Source organism: Dendrobium catenatum, unplaced genomic scaffold (assembly GCF_001605985.2).
Source record: "Dendrobium catenatum unplaced genomic scaffold, ASM160598v2 fragScaff_scaffold_847, whole genome shotgun sequence".
NCBI lineage: Eukaryota > Viridiplantae > Streptophyta > Magnoliopsida > Asparagales > Orchidaceae > Dendrobium > Dendrobium catenatum.
The window spans coordinates 5,970,614-5,998,259 of NW_021319309.1; the positions used below are offsets into that span (position 1 = coordinate 5,970,614).

General features: G+C 35.5%; 1 protein-coding gene across 2 annotated transcripts; it reads left to right on the forward strand.

Moving 5' to 3' along the window:
* The first annotated feature begins 713 nt into the window (after positions 1 to 713).
* Positions 714 to 27,646, forward strand: LOC110111503 (peptidyl serine alpha-galactosyltransferase). Of its 2 annotated transcripts, XM_020843414.2 has the most exons (10): positions 714 to 918; positions 1,775 to 1,855; positions 2,007 to 2,458; positions 4,166 to 4,336; positions 5,532 to 5,775; positions 5,892 to 6,092; positions 6,212 to 6,684; positions 18,472 to 18,636; positions 18,731 to 18,974; positions 26,494 to 27,646. In XM_020843414.2, the coding sequence occupies exons 3-10, from the start codon at positions 2,151 to 2,153 to the stop codon at positions 27,130 to 27,132; spliced, it is 2,445 nt and encodes an 814-aa protein (XP_020699073.1). In that variant the 5' UTR covers positions 714 to 918; positions 1,775 to 1,855; positions 2,007 to 2,150; the 3' UTR covers positions 27,133 to 27,646. The 2 variants fall into 2 exon arrangements, with proteins under 2 accessions (XP_020699073.1, XP_028552690.1); XM_028696857.1 differs by lacking the exon at positions 1,775 to 1,855.

Below are 27,646 nucleotides of genomic sequence, written 5' to 3' on the forward strand. Positions count from 1 at the left end.
TGATAATCACATCTTATCAATCATATAGTTACTTAATTTAGATATCAGTGTCTCAAATAACATTCTCGTTATTATACTATGGGCTCACGAGATCAATAGTAACTTCTTAGATCTTTATCAACCAAGTTAATTATCATCCAATAAAAATGATAAATTTATTAATTAGAAATTAAATATTAGCGTCACTTATTTTAAATGGATAATTGGAAAAAGCATAAGGCATAGATTTCTTTTGGTACGGCTTTCTTCCTGCTTCTTAAATCACATTTTTAGTGCAACAAATAATTTTTTTATATTAAAAAATTGTTTCAAGAAACAATAAGAAAGCAATCACAAACGAAATCTTAGCTGTTGGTCTTGGCCCCTATATGCAGTGCCAATGCTAATATAATTGACCAAACAACCCCTAAAATTTTTGTTTGAAAAAAAATTGAGAAGTCATAAGAAATAATAAAATTTAAAATAAAAAAAGGAAATATTATAAAAGTAATTTATTTTTGTTTTTCAAAAAGTATGAGAATTAATTTGGATAATTAAAGTTTAATAGTATCTAAATTATATATATTTTAATTAAAACACTTAATATTTTATCATTCTTCAACTATATTATATTATTATGTCAGATTAATCGTAAGATTTTCTTTATTTAATTCTTAATTAAGAAAGGGAAGTCTTTTTCTTTCAGGAATAATAAATTTAACTTGCCCGACTAAAGTCTCGTCAGCATCGGCTCCTGTCCTCGATAAATAACAGGAAGGCGATTCCGAGCAGTTGACCCTATATATACCAGAAAGTGGAGGGCAGGAGGGGAGATCGTGTGAGGGGCGTGGTGTCGGGTGCATTCGTCGATCTGTCAGGGTCTCCGGCTGGCTGCGACGCCGTCCTTTCTCTGGAGAAACAAGGCAACGCAAGGATCAAGTGAGTCTCCTTCTCTTTTTGGTGAAGTGGCGCAAGTGAACCACTTCATCATGGTGATCTGATAGATGCTTTCATTTTGGGAAATGTTATATTTTTTCATGTGTAATTTAAGAAAACTTAGAGAAAGTAGTAGGGATTTGATCAATTGTCTCTCAAATGAAGATGAATTCGGTACAATGTGCACAGTAAATCCTGGAGGCGTCAAGTCTTGAAATTTTTTGGCTTGATATATGTTATAAATGTGGCTAAATCCTAATAAACTGTTTGACTTAAAATTTTGAGATTTAAGATTTAGATTAAGGAGAAAAGAGGTATAATGAGGAGAAGTGGGGTAAATCTCTTAAATTTTACTTCCCACTAGATTTACAAAATCCGGGATTTAGCCTAAAATGAGATTTAAGAAGATAGCAGGACTTATGTTGTTAAAAAAAAAAAAAGAGGCAAGATTTAGCTTAAGTCATGGCTAAATCTTACAACCAAAAATCCCTTAGATTGATTCTAGTAAGTCGGATGACCAGAGATTTTCCCAAATTCAGATTCAAATTTCAGATGAACAGAGATTTTGGCACTATTTTTGCTACACTCTGATATGTTAATATTTGTTGATGCGTTGTATCGCTGATATACTCTAATATGTGTATTTCTCATTTTTTGAATTGAGATAATGTACGCACTAATTATTTGATACTAGAATCGAATTTAAAGTAATCATATGTTTGTTATCTACTTACTGCGAAACTTATCTATAAAGGTATGCATATGTGCGTTTGTTTTTCTCCAAATTACTATTTTATGATTAAGCTATCTACTGCGTTGGAAAAACTCACCCCTTTATATGATGTTTTTCTGTTTTCAGATAGAATATCTCATAATTGTACATTAATAAGGTTCTTAGGATTCCCCTTGGTGGTGATAAGCAAAAGGAAATCATGTATGGGTATGTGATTTATATATTTGATTGTAAATTTCTCTTGATTAAATAATTAGATTTTTATATTGTTCTTGATGGATAAATTGCATGAATGACAAGACTTAGTCACTTTAATGATATTATTTTTGGTTGATAATATGTATTTTATGACTGATAGGTTTTATGGACAAATCTGTAAATGGTAAAAGTCATCCCATATGGATTTTATGTTGCCAAAGTTTTTTGGCCTTATTTGGTTGGTCTCAGAACTCCCCATAGTGATGTAATCCCTTAGAACTTCAAGCTTGAATCTACATTGGCAATGTTGGTCGTGGCATCATTGATATTTTCTTTTCTATTGGTGGCGGTAACGCCTATTATCGGTGGTATTGAGGTGAAGGTACAAAAGTCACCATGGAGGATCCAAACGTTGTTCTCGGTGGAGTGCCAAAACTATTTTGATTGGCAAACGGTGGGCTTAGTCCATAGTTACCACAAAGTGCAACAGCCTGGGCCAATCACTAGACTTCTTAGCTGTACAGAGGAGGAGCGTCGACGTTACAAAGGGATGGGGCTTGCCCCAACCTTCGAGGTCCCATCCATGAGCCGCCACCCAAAAACTGGAGATTGGTATAAGTGCTAAAACTCATTTTTCATCAGTTTGTATTATTTTTTATTGTATGTTTGCAGGATCAGATCTAGGGTGATGCCATCACAAACACCAGAGTCCTGGATCCACCACCATATGCTTTCATCTTCCATTTTAAATTTTTATTCATTTTATTTATGATTCATGAGAAATTTTGGAAGGCTTTTGTTTGTTTCATATTGAGGTGAAGGAGCTAGTTTTTGGGCATCAAAGAAAATCTTAATCTGCATGTCTTTAAAAAAGCTATGATTAGGCCGATTTTGGTACTCTTTTCAGTTTTGGGTTCATATGGATAACTTGCTTCTGAGTTTCTTTTTTCAGTCTTTTTATGGGATTTACAGTGGCATGCATGGCACATTATATTTTGATTATTTTCCAAGATGCGATTTTTGATAAAATATTTGTGCTATTTGAAAAAATATATATTAGACTGTTTCCTGGTTCTCATCTATTTGCTATGCAGGTTATGCATAAATCAAACAAGTTAAATGGGCTGAATCATAAATTTTATGTCCATAAAAGTTACTTTAAAGTTATTCAAATATAGATAAAAGGCCACTGCTCTTTCTTAATGCTTCAGTTTGAATAAAACACTAGAATTGTTTGTTTGGACGCAGCATAAATTGAGATTAGCTTACATGGTAGTGCCCAAATTTAACATTTCCTTCTCGCTCATGCAGTACATCAGCAGCCCTTCGATGCAATTTTGTTTTCAAGAAATGAGCATAATGAGGATGACAATGACCCATTGTTTTAATGTCATAAGACTATTAGGAACCTTTTGTAGGTCTTCTTTTGTAGTTTGTTCTGCATTAAAGAAGGCTATCCATCATCTCAGAAGCTATGTTGATATTGATTCAAATTGAGTGTGACTTTGGTGCTTATAATCATTGGAGTTGTTCATTTTTTGACTTTTGTTGAAACTTATGCATAAATTTGAATGTAGATGTCTCATCAATTGTGAAAGTATTTTGAATAGCAATTGACTGGAGTTTTGGCATTTTGAAGTCTTCTGCTATTAATCCAGCACCATTGCTGGGCCTTAAGGAGGGAATGGGGTTGTGGGTGGTTCATCTTACCTAGAAAAACCTGTCATTGTTCTTTATCATCCAAGTACTGAAAGATGACAAAAATGTCAATAACGAAGGTCAAAATAATTAAGGACCTGATGGGAAGCTTCAATTCTAGAGTAGCCCTGATATGAAATTTAAAGTTGTTTTAAAATCCAGATAGGTACTGGGGCAAAAAGGAGCTGGACAATAACTTATTGTCAGCCTAGAGCTCAATATGTGAATATTCAATTTTAAAATTGACATCTTAAAGCATGAGCGTAGTATTTAAAATTTTAAGTTGGGTTCTTAGCAAACACAAGCAGTATATCAGAAGAAGGGGTACAATTCTATAATTTAGTGGGGCCAAATGAATTCCTTTCTAGAAACGACAATGTATTTTGTAGAATTTCTGAACTTGAGTTGGGGTCCCACCCTCGTGTCAATGTTGCCCACCACTTCATGAATCTTATGCAACTGGACTGAAGTTTACTGGGAAACACTTTGAGATAGTTACATATGCGCATTTTTATGATGGGTTATACTTTTGTTGATGATGTTATGAACTAAGATGTTATTAATTAACTGTATAAATTCTTAACATATTGATCACCATTCGCTTTGGCTATTTCTGGCCAGGTACCCTGCTATTAATAAACCAGCTGGCATTGTACATTGGCTTAAACATAGCAAAGATGCTGAGAATGTTGATTGGGTTGTAATCTTGGATGCAGATATGATTATCCGAGGTCCCATCATTCCTTGGGAACTTGGGGCAGAGAAGGGAAAGGCTGTTGCTGCGTATTATGGGTATGAATATGCAGTTCAACACCAAAATTCTTTATCTCAGATGCATTTTTATCCTTTTGAGTATTGCAAGATTGTTTCTGAGGTCACCTTTGTACAATTTTGCTAAAAGATGTTATGAAATGAGATGTAATCGGCTTGCATTCTGGGAGAAGATTCTGCTAAGGATAATGATCCATTGTACATTTAATGAGGGATTATTATCGTACATTCTGATTCAGTCCAAAGAAAGTGCCAATTTTTATTCTGTGATTTAGTTATGAAAGAATATGGTAGCTGGTGCTTTTGAATATAGCTTTGCTGCTTATTTTTATGTAAACAACTTGGTAACGTGCAGTTTTATCTATCCCAGGCTTTGTTTGTTTGTGCTGCTGCTTTTGGAAAAGTTTTTGATTGCACGGAATTATTGTATGTCAAACAGTTGCTTTTGAAAGAAGTTTTTTAGGTCTTTGTTTTCTATAAGAATGCAAAAAATAAATATACGAAGTTACGAACACATCTTAAAATTACTGCACCTGTTTTTTTTTTTTTTTCTAGGCACAGCAGGTAAAAAGCAAGAATAAACAAAATCATGGTGGTGCTTTCTTCCATTTCACCTTCTAATAATTTTCCCTGCACTATGGTTAAGCAGTCCCACCGCAAACTGTTGCACATCCTTTTTTCTTGATACAATTCATATTCGGATGATATTTGATAGTTGTATGTGTCATATGCATGATGTATCTGAAGAAGGAACATCAGCTTATAACTTTTTGGTGCAAGGATTACAAAGCACTTTGACTATTAGAAGATATGCTTAGAAATAAATCAATATAGTACATACTTTCACGGGCAAGAGACGTGCTTTCTGAACAGTTTATCACAGTTAAGTTGATTAAAATTGTTGGTTCTATCGCTATTAATTAGAAAGTAAAGAGAAGATGAATTAGAATTCCCTGCATAATATGAATGGCAGAAGTAATCTGGGCTTTGCTGAATTTGTTTGTGGTAATCAGCATGAGAATTAAAATGCATGAAAAAATTACTTGTAAATATTGAACCAAGTGAAACATTGTATGCTTGTTTCTAAATTAATCATGTTAACTTACATCACCTTTGAAACATTGTAACTGTTTGTTTTCTTTTGTTTAACCCATAATTTAGCTATGATATCGTCAATTACCCATCATGTTTATTTTCATCTCGATGGTTTATTAAGGTACTTAATTGGATGCGATAACATTCTAGCACAGTTGCATACAAAGCACCCAGAATTATGTGATAAGGTTGGTGGGCTTTTGGCTATGCATATCGATGACTTGAGGGTCTTGGCACCTATGTGGCTTTCAAAGACAGAGGAAGTTAGAGAGGATAGGGCTCATTGGGGAACTAACATAACTGGTGACATTTATGCTCAAGGTTGGATTAGTGAGATGTACGGTTATTCATTTGGTGCTGCTGAGGTTAGGATTTTTGGCTTTTATCAATCTATCTTGCTCTAATTCTTTCTATTAGTTATGAAAACTGAAACTCTTTAGGAAAATTTCCCTTTTTAGTATCTTATAATTTTTGTCAACAGGTAGGCCTTCACCACAGGATAAGTGAAGATTTGATGATCTACCCAGGATATGTTCCAAGATCTGGTGTTGAGCCTATCCTCTTGCACTACGGCTTACCTTTTAAAGTTGGGAACTGGTCTTTCAGCAAGTTGGAGCATCATGAGGATGGTATTGTCTATGATTGCAACCGTCTTTTTCCACCTCCTCCATATCCCAAAGAGGTAGTAAGCAAATATGTGTTTGTATATTGACGTTTTGAGGGATAGAGTTTGGTTCTTGTTAGTTATTTTATCTCCTTTGGAGGAAGCTTACCTTAAACTAAGTTGTTGCTGCCATGCAGGTTCAGATGATAGAATCTAACCCGCATGAGAGACAAGGTTTATTCCTAAGTATAGAATGCATTAACACTCTAAATGAAGGACTCCTAGCACATCATGCATCTATGGGCTGTCCTAGACCACAATGGTCCAAGTATTTAAGTTTTCTAAAAAGCAAGAGATTTTCAGAACTCACTAAAACAAAATATTTAAATTATCAAGAAATGAGAAATTCGACTATGGAGCAAAGAAAAGCTTCTGATGAATCGAGAAGGTCACATCCAAAAATACATACTCTTTTTTCAACTGAGTGTTCGCCATATTTTGATTGGCAAACAGTTGGTCTTATCCATAGCTTCCATTTGAGTGGCCAACCTGGAAATATTACTCGGCTTTTAAGTTGCACAGATGAGGACTTAAAGAATTATAAAGGGCATGATCTGGCACCTACTCATTACGTTCCATCTATGAGTCAACATCCACTAACTGGAGATTGGTAAAGTTGACTTTGGTCTCTTACTACTTATTTCAACTTATTGCTAACTAGTTCTTTTAGTGTTATCCCTTCCAAATCACTTTATGTTGAACCTTTTGTATATTCTGAGAATTGCTAAATAAATATTCGTCTTGTTTGGTGGCACTTTATGAAATCCTTACATTCACGACTTCATGTTTCAACATTTGAGGTCAATGAAAATTGATGCAAAGTAAAACTGCTCTATAAAGTTTTCTTGCTTTACACGGTCCACTGCTTTGCGTTGCAGTTTTTTATATGTTTATATGGGTATTTAGTTATCTTTGTGTAATAACTACAATAAATACTCTCTTTTTATTTTATTTTATAGAGCACTCTGCATTATGCAAATCACCAGAAAAGGAGGATTTGTATAATTGGGCAGTATACATATACATGCTACGGCATTATCTTCTGAGTCAAACCACTCACATTCCTTCTAGTGATAAAGTTCCCGCACTTTTATTTTGTTTTCTTTTTCGTTATTCTTTAAGTTTTCAACTGGATTCTAATTTGTGTGCTAAAATAAGGATGTTCATATTGTTCTGGCATCAATTTATTTCACTCTCAGATAACCATTTGCATCATCAAATATCTTGTTGTGTCTATTCATTTTCAGCCCTCTACTGCTACTTTTATTTGTTTTCCTTTTCCGTTATTCTTTAAGTTTTCAATTCTTAAATGTTAGAAGTAGGACGCTTGATTATTACTCTTACACCAAGGTTACTGTGCTAAAGACCAATTAGAGATGCTAGAATTTTTTCTATTATTTGTTACATCTTCAGCTTGATCTAATTTCAAAATTATGCCACTCGCCTATGCACAAGGCTACTTGTGACTAAGCACCACCCTTGCATGAATGACCTCTTTTCAAGAGACACTTGACAGGACCAACCTTGTGTAGGGTCACTCTGATAGGAAACACTATTAGAACTCCAAGTGGAACTTATCAATGATGGAATTTCAGCAATATCTCACCACAATTCTTCACCAAATCCAGAAAATAATAGAAATAATAATGTAGTAGTTGATGAAATCGGAAGGAAAATATCAAGATACAATTGGTCCTCAATTCGAGAGGAGGATCTATCTATCCCAACTCTCTAGACGCCGTTAGAGCCCAAGAACTCCAAGTACGAACATAATTCAACAAATACAAAGATAACCCTAACCCTAATTCCCTCATTCTACTTAAAGCAAACAAAATAATAAAGTAAATTACTAAACAACCCATGTAAACCTAAATCCAGCCCTAGCTCCCCCCTCCTTCCTCACCAAAATCAAATAGTGGGCCTCCCAAAAGGGGCGAGCTGTAGCATAAACGAACCCTTGGTTTGCCTGGAGTACACACGAGATGGCCCTTTGCTTAGGGCCAACTGAACTGGTCCAACATGGACCTGTCTAACAATATCCCCTCCCAAAGAATAACCTTATCCTCAATGTAAAAGGATGAAAATTGATGCTTCACTCTCTCATATGACTCCTAGGTGGCTTCGTGGTATGGTAGGCTCCTTTATTTAATTAGAACCTCCTTAGTCCCCTCTTCTCCTTGTTGAGCCCCCCCTCAACTCCAGTAGTTCTAATACCACCTTCAAGTTTTTTGTCAGTGTCACCAATAGCTCTAAACTCACTGCATGATCCTCAATCGCTCTCCTCAGTTGTGACACACGGAACACTGGATGTATAGTCGCCGTCGAGGGTAATCTCAAACGATATGCTACTGCTCCAATTCTCTTCAATACCTCATATGGTCAAAGTACCTTAGGGTAAGCTTCCCATTCCTCTTGTTGGCGAACGTCCTATGTTTGTATGGTCATAGCTTTAAAAACACGCTCTCCCCTACGTCCAACTGGATGTCCTTCTTGTGTCCGTCTGTGTCGCGGCGCGTCTGATTTTGTCCGATTTGACAATGTGCTTATGATTTGTACGGATTTGTACTATTCTGTCTGTTTTGTAAATATTTGAATATTCTGCTATATGGATGAATTCAGTTCTTCTATTTCAGTGGTTTGATTTTCTGTACGACTATCTGACTTCTGTACGACTACTTTTCTGATGTATTTGTTGATGTGAAATTCTGAATATTTTGATTGGCTAGTGTAGTCTTGCTGAGTTGTTAGCTCATCCTTGTTATCTGCGTGATTTTCAGGTTCTGGGAAAGGGAATGAAGTCTTGGATTAGCCGTTCAGTGTCTGATCTGTAATTAGGTATTTTGTACTTTTGATTTTTTTACAGTCATGGCTTTTCTGTTATGTTCTTTCTGTCTGTAGCCATGCACTGTATTGTACATTATTATTTTGAGGAAAGAAAGAAGAAAATCATTGATGAACTTTTCTGTATATTTGGATGTTTATAGTAGCTCTGTGTTTTCTGTATGTTTGATTATTGGAAGAAAGTCCGAAAGCAAATTCCAGAACTAGATCCTGGATTTTTAATAGTCTGCTTATTTCTTCATAATATGTTGTGCCATTAATAGGTGCCTTTTCAGTTCCTCCAACACCATATCTCTTTCCTCCATGTATTGATCTACTGAAGAGACTGGTGTGCTACTCCGCCCAAAATGCGTCAAGCGAAGTGAGTCTCATCCGTACAACACTTTGAATGGGGTTATCTGACAAGTAGAATGATATGAAGTGTTGTACCAGTACTCTACCTATGCTAGCCATTTATCCCAAAGTCGATGTGTCTCCGAAACAAAGCATCATATGTATGTCTCCAAGCTCCTGTTTATCATCTCCGTCTGCCCGTCATTAAGGGTGATAAGCGGTACTCCTCTTCAGTACGGTCCCCTGCAACCTAAACAACTCCCTCCATAGTGGCTGAGGAACACTTTATCCCTGTCAGACACTATAGATTCCGGTATCCCATGCAGTTTGACCACCTCCAACTGTCAATGTTGTGTAGGGGTATCTTAGGGGAATGACATGAACATACTTACTCAAGTTGTCCACTACCACCAGAATCATTGTATACCCTTTAGATCGGGGTAACCCATCTAAAAAATTCATGGAGACCTCCCACATGTGAAATGGTAGAGCTAGGGGTTGAAGTAATCCTTCTAGGGCCATGGCCATATACTTTTTCCTCTGACATACCGCACAATGAGTTACCATCTCCTCCATATCCTTGTGCATCCTTTTCCAATACAACTCTGTTGCAAGTTTGTTGTATGTCTTCTACACCCCAAAGTGTCCCCCAACAACGCTCTCATGAAACTCTTACAATACGTGTGGTGTGATGTCCCAGAATTTAAATTGGAAGACTTATTCATTTATTTTTTAATAAATAACAAGCAGAGTTATTTAATATCATCTATAAATAATAAATATCAAAACATATTCTATAATTTTAAATATCAATGTACACATCTATATTAATTCCTAAAAATCATATACAATATTCAGGATCTATATAATCATATCATAACTACTATGTCTTAAGTACAAAAGAAAAATAAAAAGAAACAAAACCTGAAGAACCTGACCAGCCTCACACTCCTGCTCTCCACCCTGACTTGAAATCATTTAATCACATATAATGAGCTTGAAAAGCCGAATAGGTCACCAAAACATACAACTGAAATTAAAGCACAATAAATGAGCAATATATATGTTAAAGATCAAATCATAGTAGTAGCAATCATATGATTATTGAATCAGTACAGAAATAATAAAATTTACATGCATTAGTAGTAGAATCTATAAACAGTAAAACATTATAGTATAGAAGTCAGTAAACTAGTACGAGTGTCAAATCTATAAAACATTCGTTATATCTGTAATATATATCAGTACAAAAATTGTATAAATCATCAAATCAAAATATCAATAAAGACAGTTGAAATCAAATCAATGTGGTAAAATCATATAAAAATGTACACATGTTATCTAAGCCTCCTATATCACTTGCTTAGTGTATCACATGCTTAGTATAAGTATATTGAATCAATATTAACAAATAGTATCTATATCCATATCGATAATAATAACAATCTAATGGTAGAAATAGTAGAATAATGCAATGACAGTAAATCCGCACAGTAACAATAATACATATAATAATAAGAAAAATACCTCAAGAACATACATTTAAGTAGTCACACTAAACAAGTAATAAGTCATAACTATCACAGTATTTTTTAGTGTTAGTATCAGTATTAGTAAACAGAGTCGTCACTCTTTGCCCGTCGGCACAATAATAATCTTCTTATTATTATCAATCAGTGTATCATGTGAATTAGTAGAGGATAACACAAACTACATTATTTAAAAGAAAGCTTGTCAGCCCACCATCCTGTATAGGTCAATTAGTCTGTAAGCAATGGGTCAATCAGTTTACTTGTCTTTTACACACATTATTATTATCACAATTGATGTGATACATAATGCATGGAAACAAGAATTACAGTTAAGATATTAATAGAAGTGATGAACTTTACTTTGCTACCAAATAACTCTTTGTTTGCTCAAGTTAAAGTTTAAGAATATGGCGTTGAAAGATTAAGCAATAGCAATAGATTACACGTTGAGATTACTAGAACTTGCAAAATAATAATCAAATATTTAGGTAATGCAAATAGCCAATTATAACAAAGCCTCAAATTTAGAATACGATTTGAGATTTAGAGTTATATTGAATCCAGAAAAAAATTATGTACCTGGATCAAAATACGGGTTATTACATGTGGAATATGAACTGATGTGCGAGGCATCACAAATCTCCCTTTGTACAATAATCTATCTCCCTCTAGAGAATAGATAGGGTAGTTATTCTTATTCTTCAACAAATTTTCCCTATTCCTCCCCAATTCCTCATCTTGCGCACTCTCCTCCTTAATGGCCCTCCAATCTAGCATTAAGGGTATCGATATGGCCAACTCGTGGAGCGCCCCCATACATTTGGACAATGCATCTTACGCTTTGTTCTCTATCCCGGTCTAATACTGGATTTCAAAGTCATATCCCAATAACTTTGACAACCATGTCTAGTGCTCCTTTATCACCATCCTTTACTCCAACAAGTACTTCAAGCTCCGTTGGCCCATCCTGACAATGAAATGTCGAACTAACAAAGTCGCAACTTCTGGATTAACAAAGGTTATTTTAAAGTTAGGCTGCATACATGGTTAAGCTGATCATATTTTGTTTATAAAAAAATCTCACGCTAGGAAATGGTGTATTGATAGTCTATATCGATGCTATTATTCTATTTGTGAATAATGTGGAGGAATTACATAATTTGAAGAAATATTTGTTAGAAGAGTTTGAAGTTAAAGATCTTGAAAATCTTAAATATATTATTGGAATGAAAGTGACTAGATCAAGAAAGGGCTTTATTATTTCTGAAAGGAAATATATTCTAAATTTTAGAAAAAATAATTAAGCTAGTTAATTATTTTTTTTATTAGATATTTTTTCAGTATATATATATATATGTAGATGTAGTATCGTTTTTCTAACAAGACGAATAATGAATTAAGAAATTCTTCAATAAGAAAGTAATAGCCAAACAAAATTATGATAGTCGTCTAAAAAAGTGAAACAATAAAAAATTGCTCAAAATAGACCCTAAATATTAACTAAGTTATTGCGTAATATTTTGGAAGGGATGTATGGATGTCTAATATTAAAAGATAAATATAGGGATGTTTGTGTTAGAAAAATTAGTTAAAAAACATTGCTTGTTTGGATGACTTTTTGCACTTTTCCAAGATTTTGCCCTAGATTTTTTTTGATACAACATAATAAAATTGTGATTGTTGACCCTAATTTTGTCAAACCCTTGGGTCAAAGGGTTGACTTGGTCAAATTGATCGAGTCAGGACCCAAGACCCCTCCCATCCATTTCAGTGGGTTAAATCAATTTTGTTGAGCCCTGACCCAGGCCCTTGGTCAACCTGATTGACCAAGTCAATCCGGGTCGACCCATTTAGACCCATTTGAGCCCAAATTGAATTCTAACCTATTCAAACCCTTCTTTAGCTCAAACCCCCATCCTCCTTGACCTAATTGACTAGCTAGGTTGACCAAGTCAAAGTTTGACTTGGTCAAACCAAGCCCTAATTAGGTCATTTTAACCTATTAAAGCTAAATTAAACCCATTAAATGTCCTAATTACTTTCCTATTCATCCCTTGAGCAAGACCACAGGTCCACAGCTAATTTAAGTGGTTTTTCCCTCCTAATCATCCCTAGATGCAATCTTAGCCGTCAATCCAAGGGTTAGGGGTATAAATATGCGTTTTAGGGTTGATGTTGAGGATCTTTTTTGGATTTCTCTCTCTTGAAGCCTCCAAAAGCTGCGAGAATTCGTATGAGAGTCGATTCCACCTCCCATCTTTTCCAAGCAATACCCACCGGCCAAACCTCGCCGGTGGTGATATTTCCGACAAACCGAGTCTAGAATCCTTCTAAAGCTGTTTGCGAGCGATCTAGACGTTGGGAGCTTGGGGTTTCTTCTACAAATTCATTCGTGGACAGTCTACAAGTTCAGAGAATCCCTAAACGATCCAATCCGTCCATTAAATCAATGTGAAACACTAAACTTAGCCTAGGACATTTAGGGTAAATTAGTGTTTTAAAAAGTGTGTTTTAAGCCAAACTAATTGTTCCCCATAATCTCTGTTCATGCATAGATCATAGTCTTAAAATTTCGATCGATTTCGTCCATCCGATCGAGAGAAAACGTCAAAAAACACGTTAGGGCTTCGGTTTCGCCCTAGCCTCAAGTGTACGAGATCTCCGTCGTTGATCAGATGATCAACAGCAGAAATCCCGTTGTTCCGCGGATTCGTTCGAACCGCGGAATCGATCCCGCGGTTAGATCTCTCGTTCGGCTAGATCCTGGCCATCCGTCCCGTTACCGCGCGGATCAGAAGTCCGAGATTCCGCGCTGACGTGGTTAAGTTGCACGAAATCATTACCGCGCCACCGCCAATCATTAACAATAATTGCGAGACAGCGCAATCATTGCTAATGATTGAAAACCGCGTCCGAGGTTTGAGCCAGCCAAATCTCTTGCGCCGCATGTTATCCGAGTCGTCGTCGCCGCCGCCGTTTTTATTAATTAAAATTAATTTTAAATTAGTTTTTTAATTATATTTAAAACTGATTTCTTTAAATAATTATTATAAATTAAATTTAAATCCAAAAATTAAAGTGTAATATATCAAAATTTTCATAATTTAATTTCCTTTAATTTAAAATGAAAATTATTAATTTGATTTCATGTAATAATTATTTTTAAATGATAATTAATTTAAATTATTTTAAAATATCTTTTTAATGTATTAAACTTCGAAAATTCATATTAAATCCGACTTTTTCGTATAATACCTTGAAATTTTTAGGAAATTATGCATTTTTACTTAGAAATATTTTCAGACATTAAGAATTATTTTTCTGTAATTACTTATCTATTATTTGATTATCTAACTATTTAAATAATATCTAACATAATTATTATAAGAATTATTTTGAAATTAAAAATTATTTTTAACCTTTTTGAATCCTCTTTGGGTGGCAAGTGGATACACGAGCACTTAGCTTAGTCATCCTAGATTTTAGGGTTGATGTGTTTACTGTTTTTATGCACTTGTTGCATATATTCCCTAAGTTTTAGTCTTGAACACTTGTTTTAAACATATTTAACGTAGTGACACCTTAAGGACAATTATTAAGGACCCATCTAGTGAACTTAAAAAAATTATGGGAGCTAAGATAGATCCCCGATTGACATGAAATTTTCAACATTTAAACTTAGTGACATCCTAAAATCGAAATCTTTCAAAATTTTCTAGGATTTTTTTGTGGACCTTTTAAACCTCTTAATTAACAAACTCTAATTTACTCGTTAACTTCAAAAAATTATAATAAATTTATTTTAACTGAAAAAATTACTCATAATTTCTTAAACCCTTTAGATTTTAATTCTTAATCGTAGATAATTAGGGCCCTTTAATTTGAGCCTTAATTAAATGTTAATTAAAATTCATCTTTTTGCCTTAATTAAATAATTAAAAATTATTAAATTTTAAAATTTTTGCAAACACTTAGAAATACTTCTTTAGCTCATTCCTGACCTTTGGGGGTAATTTCAATCAGTTTTGAGCAAAATCCCTAAAATACTCCTTATTAAATAATTTTAATAATTCATTAATTGCCAAAAATTTCTAAAATTCGTAACTTGGCCTAGGAAGCTTCGAATCTAGCAAACTTAAAGCCTAACTACTCCTTGTAAGGCTTAATATTTAATTAAAATGCTAGGACCCCAAAACCTAGCTTGTTTCTAATAGTGACATTGTGGACTCCCTCAGCCTAGTATATAGGAGGACCCTGGACCTTCTAAAATTCACTAAGGCAACTTAAGCTTCAAAGATTACTACCCTAAGCATTAAATTTGATTAACAAACTAAATTAGCTAAAACTGACCTCAATTCATTAATATTTAAATTTTAATTAAAGTTTTTCCTTTTTGACCTTTAACAAATTTGAACTTTAGACAATTTGAACAATGTTCCCAATATAGGACCTATCCAAAACCATGCAAGCTTATTACACACCATATGTTTGCTAGGGCACCACTTTTAGCTCTAGGATTAGGGTCAGTGATTTTCTTTTTTATGCTTTGTGTTGTGATGCTCTGTGTGTGGCACGGATGATTGATTGATATGTTTTGGATTTGTTGTGTTGTGGTTGAGCTTTACTTTATTATGTTTTCTACACTTATGTTATGCTGTGGTGCGTTAGACTGCCCATTGGCTAGAACCGCTTTTATACTAATCTATTCTTATGCAGGTGGCCACGCTCATACAGCGCTATGGTCAATAATAATTAAAGCTTTCAAAATTGATGTTATTTTCTGCAGATGCTCCAGAGACTGCTTAGCCTCCTTAAAATTAAAAGAGCGTGGTCAAGTGTGTTTCATTTTTTGCACAATATTAACTCCTTGGGTTGTTATATCAATTACTTAGAATGTTTTATTAGGATAACCATGCAGGAGTCCTAGTCTAGATTTTCATTTTCATAATAAAATTCATTGTAATTTATATTGAGTTGTGAAAGTCTTTAAAAGTCCGACATTTCAAACATTCGGTACCCAAAGAGAAAAAGAAATACCCTTTATTGGAAATTTCTTAGTCATTTCGGTACCCTTTCGGAGGACGAGCCAGACGGAGTCCGAATGAGACGATCCGAAGGGAGATGATTCGGAAAAGGATAACCCACTCAAAGACGGTGATTTGAAGATGAAATACTTGGCTTTTAAGACTTGCGTCATTTATTAAGATTAGAATCTAGGTTGTTGTCAGTGGAGCCTGACCACCATTACTTTTCTGCAGATCCTGGGTTGTACTTATACGGCACTTGCCATGGACTTTGAATTTTACTATGTTTTTATGAATTTATATTAATGTGTTTACTTTGTGTGCGTAATAGAAACTGTCTGCTTTTCTTAAGTTTCTTTCTTGCATGTGTGTGGCCTGATTTGCGCTAGGCTCTCTAGGATAAAAATTATTTTTTCTACTCGTAATTAATATTCAAAATTTTAAGAATTAAATAATTTAGAAACTTAAACGACTTAGGGAATAGCGGGAATCGTTCAGAGTCGCATGCATATTATTGCATCTCTCTCTCTCCTTTTAATAAGACACCTCTGCGCCTACGGGTAAGTTCGGATAATATGGCCTATGAGGATGAAGTGCCGGACCTGGGGAGGCCTAGTCTTTTCTAAATTTTTTTTTATAAGCCTGTTTTTTTTTTAAATCTCAAGCATATCAGATTTGAAATTTTTAACTAGCATGTATTGCATAAGAAACTAACTTAATTAAAACTTTAATTGCATTAGTTTTAGGAGCATTCACTCTATATAAGTTCATGACTAATTAGGAAACTCTCTAGATGTCTGTCATATTTTCAAAACACTCATCCTACCTACTTATCTTTCATAAAGACCGGACATTATGGATTTTACACGTTTAGGTGATTAGCTGGCTTTCCTTTTCATGCAGGATATAAGCACAGGTGTATTAGCTAGGACACGAATGTTAATGTTGGGTAGAACACTAAACCCACCTTAGATCTAGGATTCAAGTCTACTACATTGGGTGTCTCGTAGTATGTCTCACCAGTATGTAAGTCCTTTCTCTTCAGGGATTATAAATCCTATTTATCTATGTCACATGGATGACGTCATTTCCATCCTTCCCCTCTGTATGATTGGAGTGTATGATTATCTTTCTCTCATTACTGCCTTAGTCCCTCCGGATGCTAAGATGAACGTGTATGTTGACTAAGCCACTTGAGACATTTCTTTCTTTTTGAGTAGGAACTCCTTAGTCTCCATTTGCGTATTAATCCCCCTTTTGGGAAGAATAATATCGGATCCTTAATCGAGAGTTTTCTCGGGCTCCGTCCTGAGTTGTAATTAACCACGGGAGCTTGCACCCGTAGGAAACGGAACTCCACTATCAAATAAACCCCACTCGAGCTGATGTATCGGGTGGGGGAAAACCGTTGTTTTGATCAGGTCGTATATATTACTACCCATTGGGGTGCACTGGCAAGAGCCACTATCCTCAATGGTTAGTTGTATGTACGATCTAATCTGCCCTTCCAATGGCCCGTTAGTGAGGAATGCGGAGGCTTGCGATCATTTCTATCCCTCGGGGTGATGCAGTCGTATACCCTCTGCACTCTGCAGCCGGCAGTGTCCTTTCGGAGGTCCACAGTGATTGCAAAATATATTTTAAAAACAAAAGTAGAAAAGCATGTGCAGCTCAAAATGAACTTTAAAGTTGTCATCATCTTTTTCAATTCCATATTTAATTCATTGAAATATAATACAATTTTTAACTAGGGTTGTCAAAATGATAATGGGTTGGATTTGAGTTTGACTCGAAATTGACTAGATCAAAATCCGATCAATCAGAACCCAACTTGTTTAATAAATGGGTTAAGAAGGCGAACTCGAACCTAACCTGCTAGCATCCTGAATGACTTGAATCCTAGCTGATAACCCATTTTTATTTAAACAAATTTTTTATAAAATTTAACAAAAGATTTTATATTAATTAATAAAAAATGAGACAATCATACCGACTAATAAAAAATTAAGAAAAAAATAATTTAAACGGGTCATTTTGGGTCAAAATCGGGTTGGCGGGTTAACCTAAACCCGACCCTTTTAGTAAATGTGTTGGAATTCCAGATCTGAACCTGAACTTGTTTAATAAATGGGTTAAGAAGGCGAACTTGAACCTAACTTGCTAGCATCCTGAATGACTTGAATCCGAGCTGATAACCCATTTTTATTTAAACAATTTTTTTATGAAATTTTAACAAAAGATTTTATATTAATTATAAAATAAGACAATCATACCGACAAATAAAAAATTAAGAAAAAAATAATTAAACGGGTCATTTTGGGTCAAAATCGGGTTGGCGGGTTAACCTAAACCCGACCCTTTTAGTAAATGTGTTGGAATTCCGGATCTGAACCTAAACTCAACCCATTTATTAAACTATCAACCTGAACTCTCAGATTTTTTAGGTCAGTTTTGGATCAGATTTGTAGGTTGGGTCATTTTTTGATGCCCCTATTCTTAATCAGTTAAAATGCGGATTAATGGTGTTAATTATGCGAGTATCAGAGCTCCTATTTGTAGTCTAGCTTTCATTTACGTGTGTCCCCAAAAGACCCTTAATGCAACTAAAAATTGTTTTGGTTTTGTGTTCAGGCTCTCCACTAATGGTTCAATTTTTTTGGCTTCTAGGTACCCTGCGATCAATAAACCAGCCGCTGTTCTCCATTGGCTTAATCATGTGGAGACTGATGCAGAGTTCGTTGTCATCCTTGATGCTGATATGATACTTAGAGGCCCCATCACACCATGGGAATATGGAGCTGAACGTGGCCATCCAGTTTCAACACCATACGAGTAAGACATTTAAATTCAAAGCAAGGTCATTCCGATCTTTAAAACTGTGTACTTCTTTTCCTTAAAATGCTTAAAATACATTTTATCATACCAGATACCTTATTGGCAGTGATAATGTGCTTGCGAAGATTCATACACGCAATCCTGGAGCTTGCGACAAGGTTGGTGGTGTCATAGTAATGCATATAGAAGACTTGCGGAAGTTTGCACTATATTGGCTTCATAAAACAGAGGAGGTTCGAGCTGATAAAGCTCATTATGCCACAAATTTCACTGGGGATATATATTCATCTGGCTGGATTAGTGAAATGTATGGCTACTCGTTTGGGGCAGCTGAGGTATTTATTTATTATCATCCTTAATGAGGGCAAAAGAAAACATATTTGGACAACATTCTGCTATGCTTCAGTCTCTCAAATATACTTGCATTGTTTTCATTGTTCATACACTAGCCAGGATGCTTTAAGAGGAGACGCATTTTTTTACTAGGGCCTGCTTAAAACTTGACCTTCTTTAAATGCTCATCATATACCTATCTTTACTCGGGCCCTCCTCATATACCTTGGCCAACTTTCTTGAAATTGTGCAAAGCATGGGCATTTCAAGTTTTTTTTCCTGTTTGTCCAACACGACATCAGTCAAGTGTTGGATCTAAAAACTGCAGCCTTAAGATAACAAATTTTTATAAGAGGAATGTACTTATTGAAATTAGTATGTCTAAAATTATGCTTATTTGTTTATCCATTGTTTTGGGGTCAATTCAATATCGGTCGGGTTGGTTTTTCAGGGTTATCCTAGGCGTTACTTCTATATTGAATTGACCCCAAAACAAAGGATAAACAACACCAATAGACCTCAACTCTGGACCAGCCCCTTCGAAAGCTTGGTCAGGTTGATTGGTGTGTCAGGTCTCCAGTACATGCTGGATTCTTGCCTGATAGGTTAAACAGTTTGACTGAAATAAAGATATTTTGGATTAAGTAATGAATGATTTAAGATTGATTTATATATATGCTATAAAATTCTTAAATATTTACTAATATAACACCTAGATCTTTATATTTACTTTTATAATACTATAATATATAAATCTCATTAAAAATACCACTAATATTAAACTATCTAACTGAAATATATTTTTCATACTCATGTTTTGATGTAATTTAAATGCTAGGGTGTTATATTAAAAAATATAATGATTTAGGTGATAAATATATAACTATATAAAAATTGTGTAGTATGTATATTAATCCCTTATGATGTAATTGTTGATTATTTAATGCTTCACAAAATGTATTTTAACTACTTGGTCGTAATCTATCGATGATTTGATGACTGAATAAGATTCTTGTATGGTTTACATGTAAAACCTTATGATATAGCCTTTGAATAGATTAAATTAATTTGAGCTTGATCTGATTACTAGAGTTGAAAATCATAGTTGTAACTACTTTCTAATAAAGGTTAGGCATAGCAGCTTTCTTGCATTTACGAGTGCCTTGACCTATTCTTCATAATTAGGGTTTGAATTTTATTTGTGATACTAACCAAGTGCTGGACTAGGGATATATGGTGATTCTAGTTTGTCAACAACTTCGAAAATCTGGTGGGAAAGAGAAAGATATCATACCTTAGGCTTTGGGAGTTTTAGCTCAATTCATTATTCATTGCTCTGGTGCCTTCTAAGGAGACTATTTATAGAAATACAAAGCTCTTAAAGACTCATAAACTATAAACTAGCTCCTAGTACCTATGACTCAATTATAAACAACAATAACTCACATAAACTTTTTAATCTAATCATAAACTATCCTTTACATTATAGACACTAACATTACCCGCCCCTTTAAATGGACTTTTCCTCAATGTCAAGCAAGTGGTGGCTGTGAAAACTAGATGTTTGGTGTTTGACTGAGTGGGTGTGTGTGGGCTCCGAAAATTTGCTTCCGACCTATCTGCGGACCCTTTCTTTCTTTTTTGAGTCATCAACGAGAGTTTTAACGTTTAAGTTCCGAGGCAAATTTTCAGAAGCCAAATTGGATTTTGAATAAGACATTATCCAAAGATTTCGCCCTAATTTTGTGAGAACTTTATGATATGAGTTTAGGTTTCCTATTGATGCAATCCCCTATAGTTAATTACCCCTACCGATTGCGAGAGAGAACTTTCAATTAAGACTAGTCGTTAAGCAGATACGTAGTATTCGGCGTATAATAGTAGCATGTTTAGGTATTTGAAAATTTAATATTTAAAATTAAAAATTTACTATCTTGTACTTAAAGTTGTTGGTGTGGAGAGTGATGATAAATCCGATCAAGATCTCATGGTTCCGTTATCTCGGTTCATCATGGTCCCTGGTCTACTTAGTCAAAGGAGGTAGTCGACCTAACCTAACTGAAGGATCCTTGTCGGTAGCCATTAGTTGTTTCGTCCAAAGGTACCTTATAGACCTTGGATGAATGTTTGTCTAAGGGGATAAATTTGAAGTCACCTTAGCTAACAGAGGGCTTTGTTCCCTGTTGGTCATATCCTATTGATTCGTTACTCAATAATTTAGCATCGTTGGGGAACATAAGGGCTTTGACCATGAACGTAATTTAATGGTGCTATTTTGCAGCAAAACCACCCGATCATAATCGTTTACCTGTGGTGTCATTTGGCAACGAAACAACTAATTGGAGGATACATGCTACATCCTTACTGGTTAGAGATAATTTGAGAATGAATCCTAATGATATTCTTGACTAGACATTCGCTCTTTGTGAGCTGAAGTGATTTTTAGATTTTTCCATCTCGACAAACTGTTGCGGAATGTGGATTGGTATTTTGATTTAAGTATTTTGGTGTTTTTATTTCAATTTAAATATTTTAGGTTTTGGTGCCTCTTGAGTTTTGAATTTTCATGGGAATTTGGGAGTATCTTTAAATATTTAGGGTCACCTCTAGTTGAGATCTTCGATTAACACGGCCATCATCGGAGTACTTATGGCCAATTTTATTGTGTTAGTTAAACCTTGTCGACTCTGTCAACTTGCCGACAGAGGATCGGGTCCGTTGTCGGCTTTATGCCTTTATTAATGAATTTTCTTTGTTATAGATCTCGAAGGTTTAATATAAAAGTATAAAATAAATATCCTGGTCGATGTCGCGATCGTATAATTGTTTGATAGTTTGAACCGTGTCAACTTCTATCTATTCACATAGAAAGATCAGGCTCGAGCTTAAGTTTATTTTTTTGACTTGCGTAGCATCCTCAGACGTCACGTATGTACCCATAACACGCTCTTCGGGGCCCATATGGGTGTGTGATTTGCATGTATTTTATAAGATGTATTTATATGGAAGCTATATGTATGCAATGCAGTGGACGTATGCGACACCTCTGCATGTTGACATGTTAACATATGTATTTATACGTATGCATATATGTTAGCATATGTATTTGCACACTGTCTATTTATAGCGTGTGATATTTTTGCATGTAAATGCAACTCTAAGTAAGATGCTTGAATGAAACCCTCATTGCAAATACATGCAGGAGGGTGCGCATGTGCAATATCTTTGTATGTAAATGTAATACTGAATGACATGCTTAAATGAAACCCTCTGTTGATTGAAAATACATGCGGGAGGGTGTTTTAAAGTCTTTGATATCAGGAGTCTTCCACCTGTTGTTTGTATGGGAGCTGATTTATCTGGCATGACGATCATGCACTGCAAATTTACTGCCTTAGTTTACCAGTTGCTCGTAGTTTTTATTACGAATTCATTGCTTCTTCTTACATGTGAATTGTAGTGTTATGTTTTGGATCATTTGCTACTTTATGCAGGTAGACTGTCGTACACTAACGAATCTTTTGTAGGTATTTGCATTTATCACAACCCTTTTGCATTTGCTGGTGAGTAGCATGTCATATACATGACGGGTATCCTACAACAGCTTGCAAGTGCTTGCATTTATTGTATGTCGACCATCTTTTGCTTGCAGGGGATTAATGTACTCATTTGTCACTGAGTGGTTGTTGATTGTAAGGGTGTTGTGACATGCACTGCCTCTTGCTTGCTATCATTTAGGGGTGTAAGTGAGCCGAGCCGGCTCGCGAGTCGAGCTCAAGCTCGTTTAGTAAACAAGATTGAGTTTAAGCTTGATGAGGCTCGGCTTGTGAGCTTGCAAACCGGATAGAATAATCATGAATATTTTTTAAATAATTTATTTTATTTATTAAATTTAAATATTTAAAAAATTAATAATAAATGCTAGAAATATTTATTAAATTTAAATATTGATTGGCAACAGCAAGGGATCGGTTAAGGTGAGGTGCAGGTTCTACGACTATAGAGGGCTGGTCGAGCTATTTGTCGGTTGAGGCTGTGAACTGGAGAGGAAGGAGGAGGCAAGTTGGCTTGGGGAGCTCGACTAGGTATAGTTCAGCGACTGTAGCTGGGTTGAAAGTAGCCGCAAGGAGCGGGTCAGCTAGGTGGTTGCTGAAAATTCAGCACAGGAGATCGGGCAAGGTTGCGGGAGTCGGGCCGATTTGGGTGTCGGTCGGCACTGGGATGTGTTCTTGTGGATTTTGGATGGATTGTGTGTACAGGATTGGGTATGTTTACGTGATTGCAGGTGGATCGAAGGTTGAGCAACTTGACTCGTGGTTTCAACTATAGGCGTAGGTAGTGGAAGTCGGAGGTCTGCTTGATCGATAATGTGCGGTTTGCAGTAAGGGATCAAAAGCTGGGCTCAGTTGAGCAGGGAGGATCAGCTATGGGAGCTGGGTTGGCAGAGTACTGTTGGGTTGAAGAGTCGAAAGTTGGGAGGATTGATGGCTCTGAAGGTCAGAGGGATTAATTATGGAGGCTCATATTCGTAGAAGAAGAGGAAATAGAGGTTGTTCGGTCTCGTTTTATCGACGAGAGCAAAGCTTGATCTAGACGAGTCGTGGGATTTGTAGGAGGAGACGCGAACATCGCCAAGATTTTGGGGATTCGATCAGAGCCATCACAGGAGATACGATATATATTTTCTGATTTGTTTTTTCATTTTAATTTCATTTAATTATTATAAAATAATTTTTATTTTAAAATAATAGAAAAATGAGATATCTCATTTTAGCCTCGATTCATATATCGTTGACTAGGAATTCATGCCAATTTTTGCACGTGAATTTCTTTGGGAAACACTACAGTTGATTTTAGGTATTATCGACGTTCCGAATGCAACAACAAAGTCTGTTTTGCTTTCGGACGTCCTTTGGGCAGCGCGACGTGTCAATTTCGGGCGTCAGTCATCAATTTTGTTGCGAGGGGCTCCCTCTTAGGCGAATTTGACACAGTCTGTTTGGTGATCGGAGGTCGTTTGACTACTTAAGTGACGCGTCGCACCCCCGATTGTCACTGAAGTTGTCGATTTTCACTTATTTACGTGTGTTTGTTAATTTATGGGTCAATAGTGTGGCCTAAGTAGAGGCATTATGGCAACAAGAGATACGGGCTTTGGGTCAAGTGAAGTGGGGTTGGTGATGATACTATGGCAGGTTAGCATTCTTAGATTTGAGGCTGAGCGCTAGGGATTGATAGATTGGCAAGATCTCATGATGTTTGAAGGTGGTAAGGTTGGAAGTTACGGATAGGGCAAGGACATTCGGATCTACTCTTTGGCGACTGTGGCAAGAGGTTTGGAACGTTGATGTTGAGGGGTATGAGGCAAGATGAACGATAATAAGATCTTGAGGTGGGAAAAGATGATCAATGATGGTATTTTGGAGGATCAACAATGTCGATTGGATAGGCTAAACGACAATGACTAGGTGATGGGATCTAGAGGCTAAACTTTTGATTAGTTTTTTGCCTCTTTTATTTGGCTGGGATGATGGCAAACATCAGGAAACACCAGGACATCGAAAATCAAATTTGGGCAAAGTTGGAGTGGAGATTGGAGACACAAGAATAGATTCAAGCGATGTTAGAGCTGGGACATCATCAACAAAAATAGGGCACTAGGCGGCAATGAGACTCAATGAGAATGTCATTGATACAAACCGATTATTAGATTAGAAATAAGCTATGATTTTAGTTCGCTAGCAATTTCAAAAGTTGAGTGGGCAAGAGAAAGAGATCAGAACTCAGGTTTGGGGAGGCTTAGCTCTTGTTTTTCATTCGTTACCCTAATGTCTCATAATGGAGACTATTAATAAAAATACAAAACTTTTAAAGACTCATAAACTACCTATTAGCTCTTAATACATATTATTTATCTCTAAATAACAATAACTCATAAAGACTAATTAACATAGTCCTAATCTACACATTACATAAATGACCCTAATGCCTTTTATCAGTTTTTAGGAGCTAGATTGGTTGTGGAGTTAAACGAATGTGCCATGCATGTGTTCCATATCCATGCCTTCTCCGCATCATGCAATCATACACACACTGTAGCATGCATGTATTAATTGCATAATTTTTTTTAGTATTAGTGCATTTTATGTGTTTCTACTATAGACATATCAAATTTTAATCCTTATTTTTTCTTACGGATCTTGATGAACAAAGATGCATCCTTTTCTTTAGTCGGGATGTTGGTTTTGATATTGCCACCACTATGATCAGAGGCTATGTATTATGACTAATGATGTTTGATAATACAACAACAACACTATGCCTTTATCCCACTACGTGGGGTCAGCTACATGAATCCTTTTTTTTTTTCATTGTGTCATGTTAATAGTAAAATTCTTATTTAAATTTAATAAAAATATCATTTCTAATATTTTCTAGCCAAGTCTTTCTAGATATATCTTTACCTTTCTTAACATTCCAATACATCTACTCTCCTAATTGGGTTATTGAAAGGTCTACATTTGGTGTCCAAACCATCTAAGGAGACTCTCTCTAATCTTATTTGCCTCTAGAGCTAATCCAACCTTTTCATGTACATTGTCGTTTCACATTCTATCTCTAAGAGTGAAGCCACTCATCCACCGGAGCATACTCATATCTACAACACTTAAGTTAATTTTATGTTTCTCATTTAATGGCTAACATTCTACGTCATAAAGCATTGTAGGTCTCACCACCATCTTATAGAATTTTTCCTTAAGTTTGAGGGGTAATTTTCTATCGCACAAAAGGTCCGATATATTCCTTCACTTCAACCATCCAACCCGAATTCTACTAATAATATCCCCATTTTTTTCACCATCACTTTGAGCAATAGACTCAAGATATCTATGTGCACTCATATTAATGACTTGATCACCAAAAGTCACAATCCCCCACTAGATTTATTACTACGAATATTACTCTATGTATTTAGTTTTAGTTCTACTCAAACAAAAAACCTTTAAACTCTAAGATTAACCTCTATAAGTCAAGTTTCCTTTAACTCCTCCCTCTATATTCTTTTCAACAAAAGAATATCATCAGCAAAAAATATACACTATGGTACATCCTTTTGTAAATCCCTATTGAGAATATTCATGACTAAAGCAAAAAGATACAGGCTTAAAGCTGATCCTTGATGTAATCCAACTGAAATAGGAAAATACTTGGTCAAACCACCATATATTTGAACACAACTTCTGCATACATATCCTTAATAACTTGAATATAAGCATTATTAAATCCTTTCTTTTTAAGAACTCTCCAAGCACTTCTCTTGGAATTTATTATATGCTTTCTCTAAATCAATAAATATCCCACTATATACGTTCAGCGTATCATGTACATTCCTTAGTTATCCCCTTTTTTTCTCCATCAACACTGCAACTGAACCACCTTTTTAATCTTTTACATGGGCGGGGAGAATTTCAAAACTCGGCATGAATTTATGACTTCTTATTTTGTTTAACTTTCATGCAGCTAAATTTGAAGCATATCGTTAGAAGAGACATACTAATATATCCCGGTTATGTTCCTGATCCTGGTGTCAACTATAAAGTCTTTCATTATGGGCTCAGATTTACTGTTGGTAACTGGAGTTTTGACAAAGCTGACTGGAGAACCACTGATGTGGTGAACACCTGCTGGGCCAAGTTCCCCGAACCGCCGCCGCATCCTTCTGACCTTACCGCCATGGATGAAAAAGCCTTGCAAAGGGATCTCCTTAGCATTGAATGTGGACAAGCACTGAACCGTGCTCTTCAATTGCATCACGAACGGAGGAAGTGTCCTTTATATAGCATCATTAATTCACAGCCTGCATTGTTGGATGGAAAAATTGATGAAAAGAAGGAAATAGTATATAGAAAAAGTAAATTGCCTGTTTCAGAAGCTTCTAATATATCTTTGCTTCATGGATCAAAATTTCTGGATAGATCTTTGAGGATCTGGATGATTGGTATTTGGGCTCTTTCTGTGGTCGGTTTCTTGGTTGCTATTTCAATGGTCCTCTCCAAACGAAAAGTAGAGATAACGAGGTCAAAGAAGACTAGGAAAAAGAATCCTTACACTGGAGTTTCAGTTAAGAATTATGATACGGAGAGCAGTTCTGAAGCATAAGATATACATGAAAGATGAAGCAAGCACTTGGCTATATGCTCTGCAAAAAATATTGGCTCAAAGAACTTCCTTTTATCTGTAGAAAAGAAAAAGGAAACACTCGTCAATTTGTCTGCTATAAAATGCATGCAACATACAGCTAGCTTAGTGGGTAATGCTATAGGAAGTTAATGCAAAGGTCCTTAAGGCCTCGTTTGGGACAGCTTTCTTTCTGCTTCTCAAAACTGTTTTTTAATACAAAAAATAAAAATTTTGTTCTAAAAAGCCGCTTTACGAAGTAGTAAGAAAGCCATCCTAAACAAAGCCTAAATCTAATCCCGTTTGCATTTATGCTTTGGCAATCAACAATCCCCGACCTTCACTTAATGCGAATCTTTGTAGAGTATCTCAAGCAGCTAATTTCATGGTGACCATTCCATTTTCCATGGTAACATTCATTATTTTTTGCGAGAGTTTATGATCTGTAATCTGATACAGTTTTTGTGAATTGGCAAGTTAAACTATATTATGACCA

What these genes read in the sequence shown, in the direction of transcription:
- LOC110111503 (XM_020843414.2), top strand. Translation starts at nt 2,151, where the DNA reads ATGTTGGTCGTGGCATCATTGATATTTTCTTTTCTATTGGTGGCGGTA. An exon ending in ATTCATTTGGTGCTGCTGAG is followed by an intron (nt 5,776 to 5,891) that starts GTTAGGATTTTT and finishes TTTTGTCAACAG; the next exon opens with GTAGGCCTTCACCACAGGAT. An exon ending in CCAGTTTCAACACCATACGA is followed by an intron (nt 18,637 to 18,730) that starts GTAAGACATTTA and finishes TTATCATACCAG; the next exon opens with ATACCTTATTGGCAGTGATA.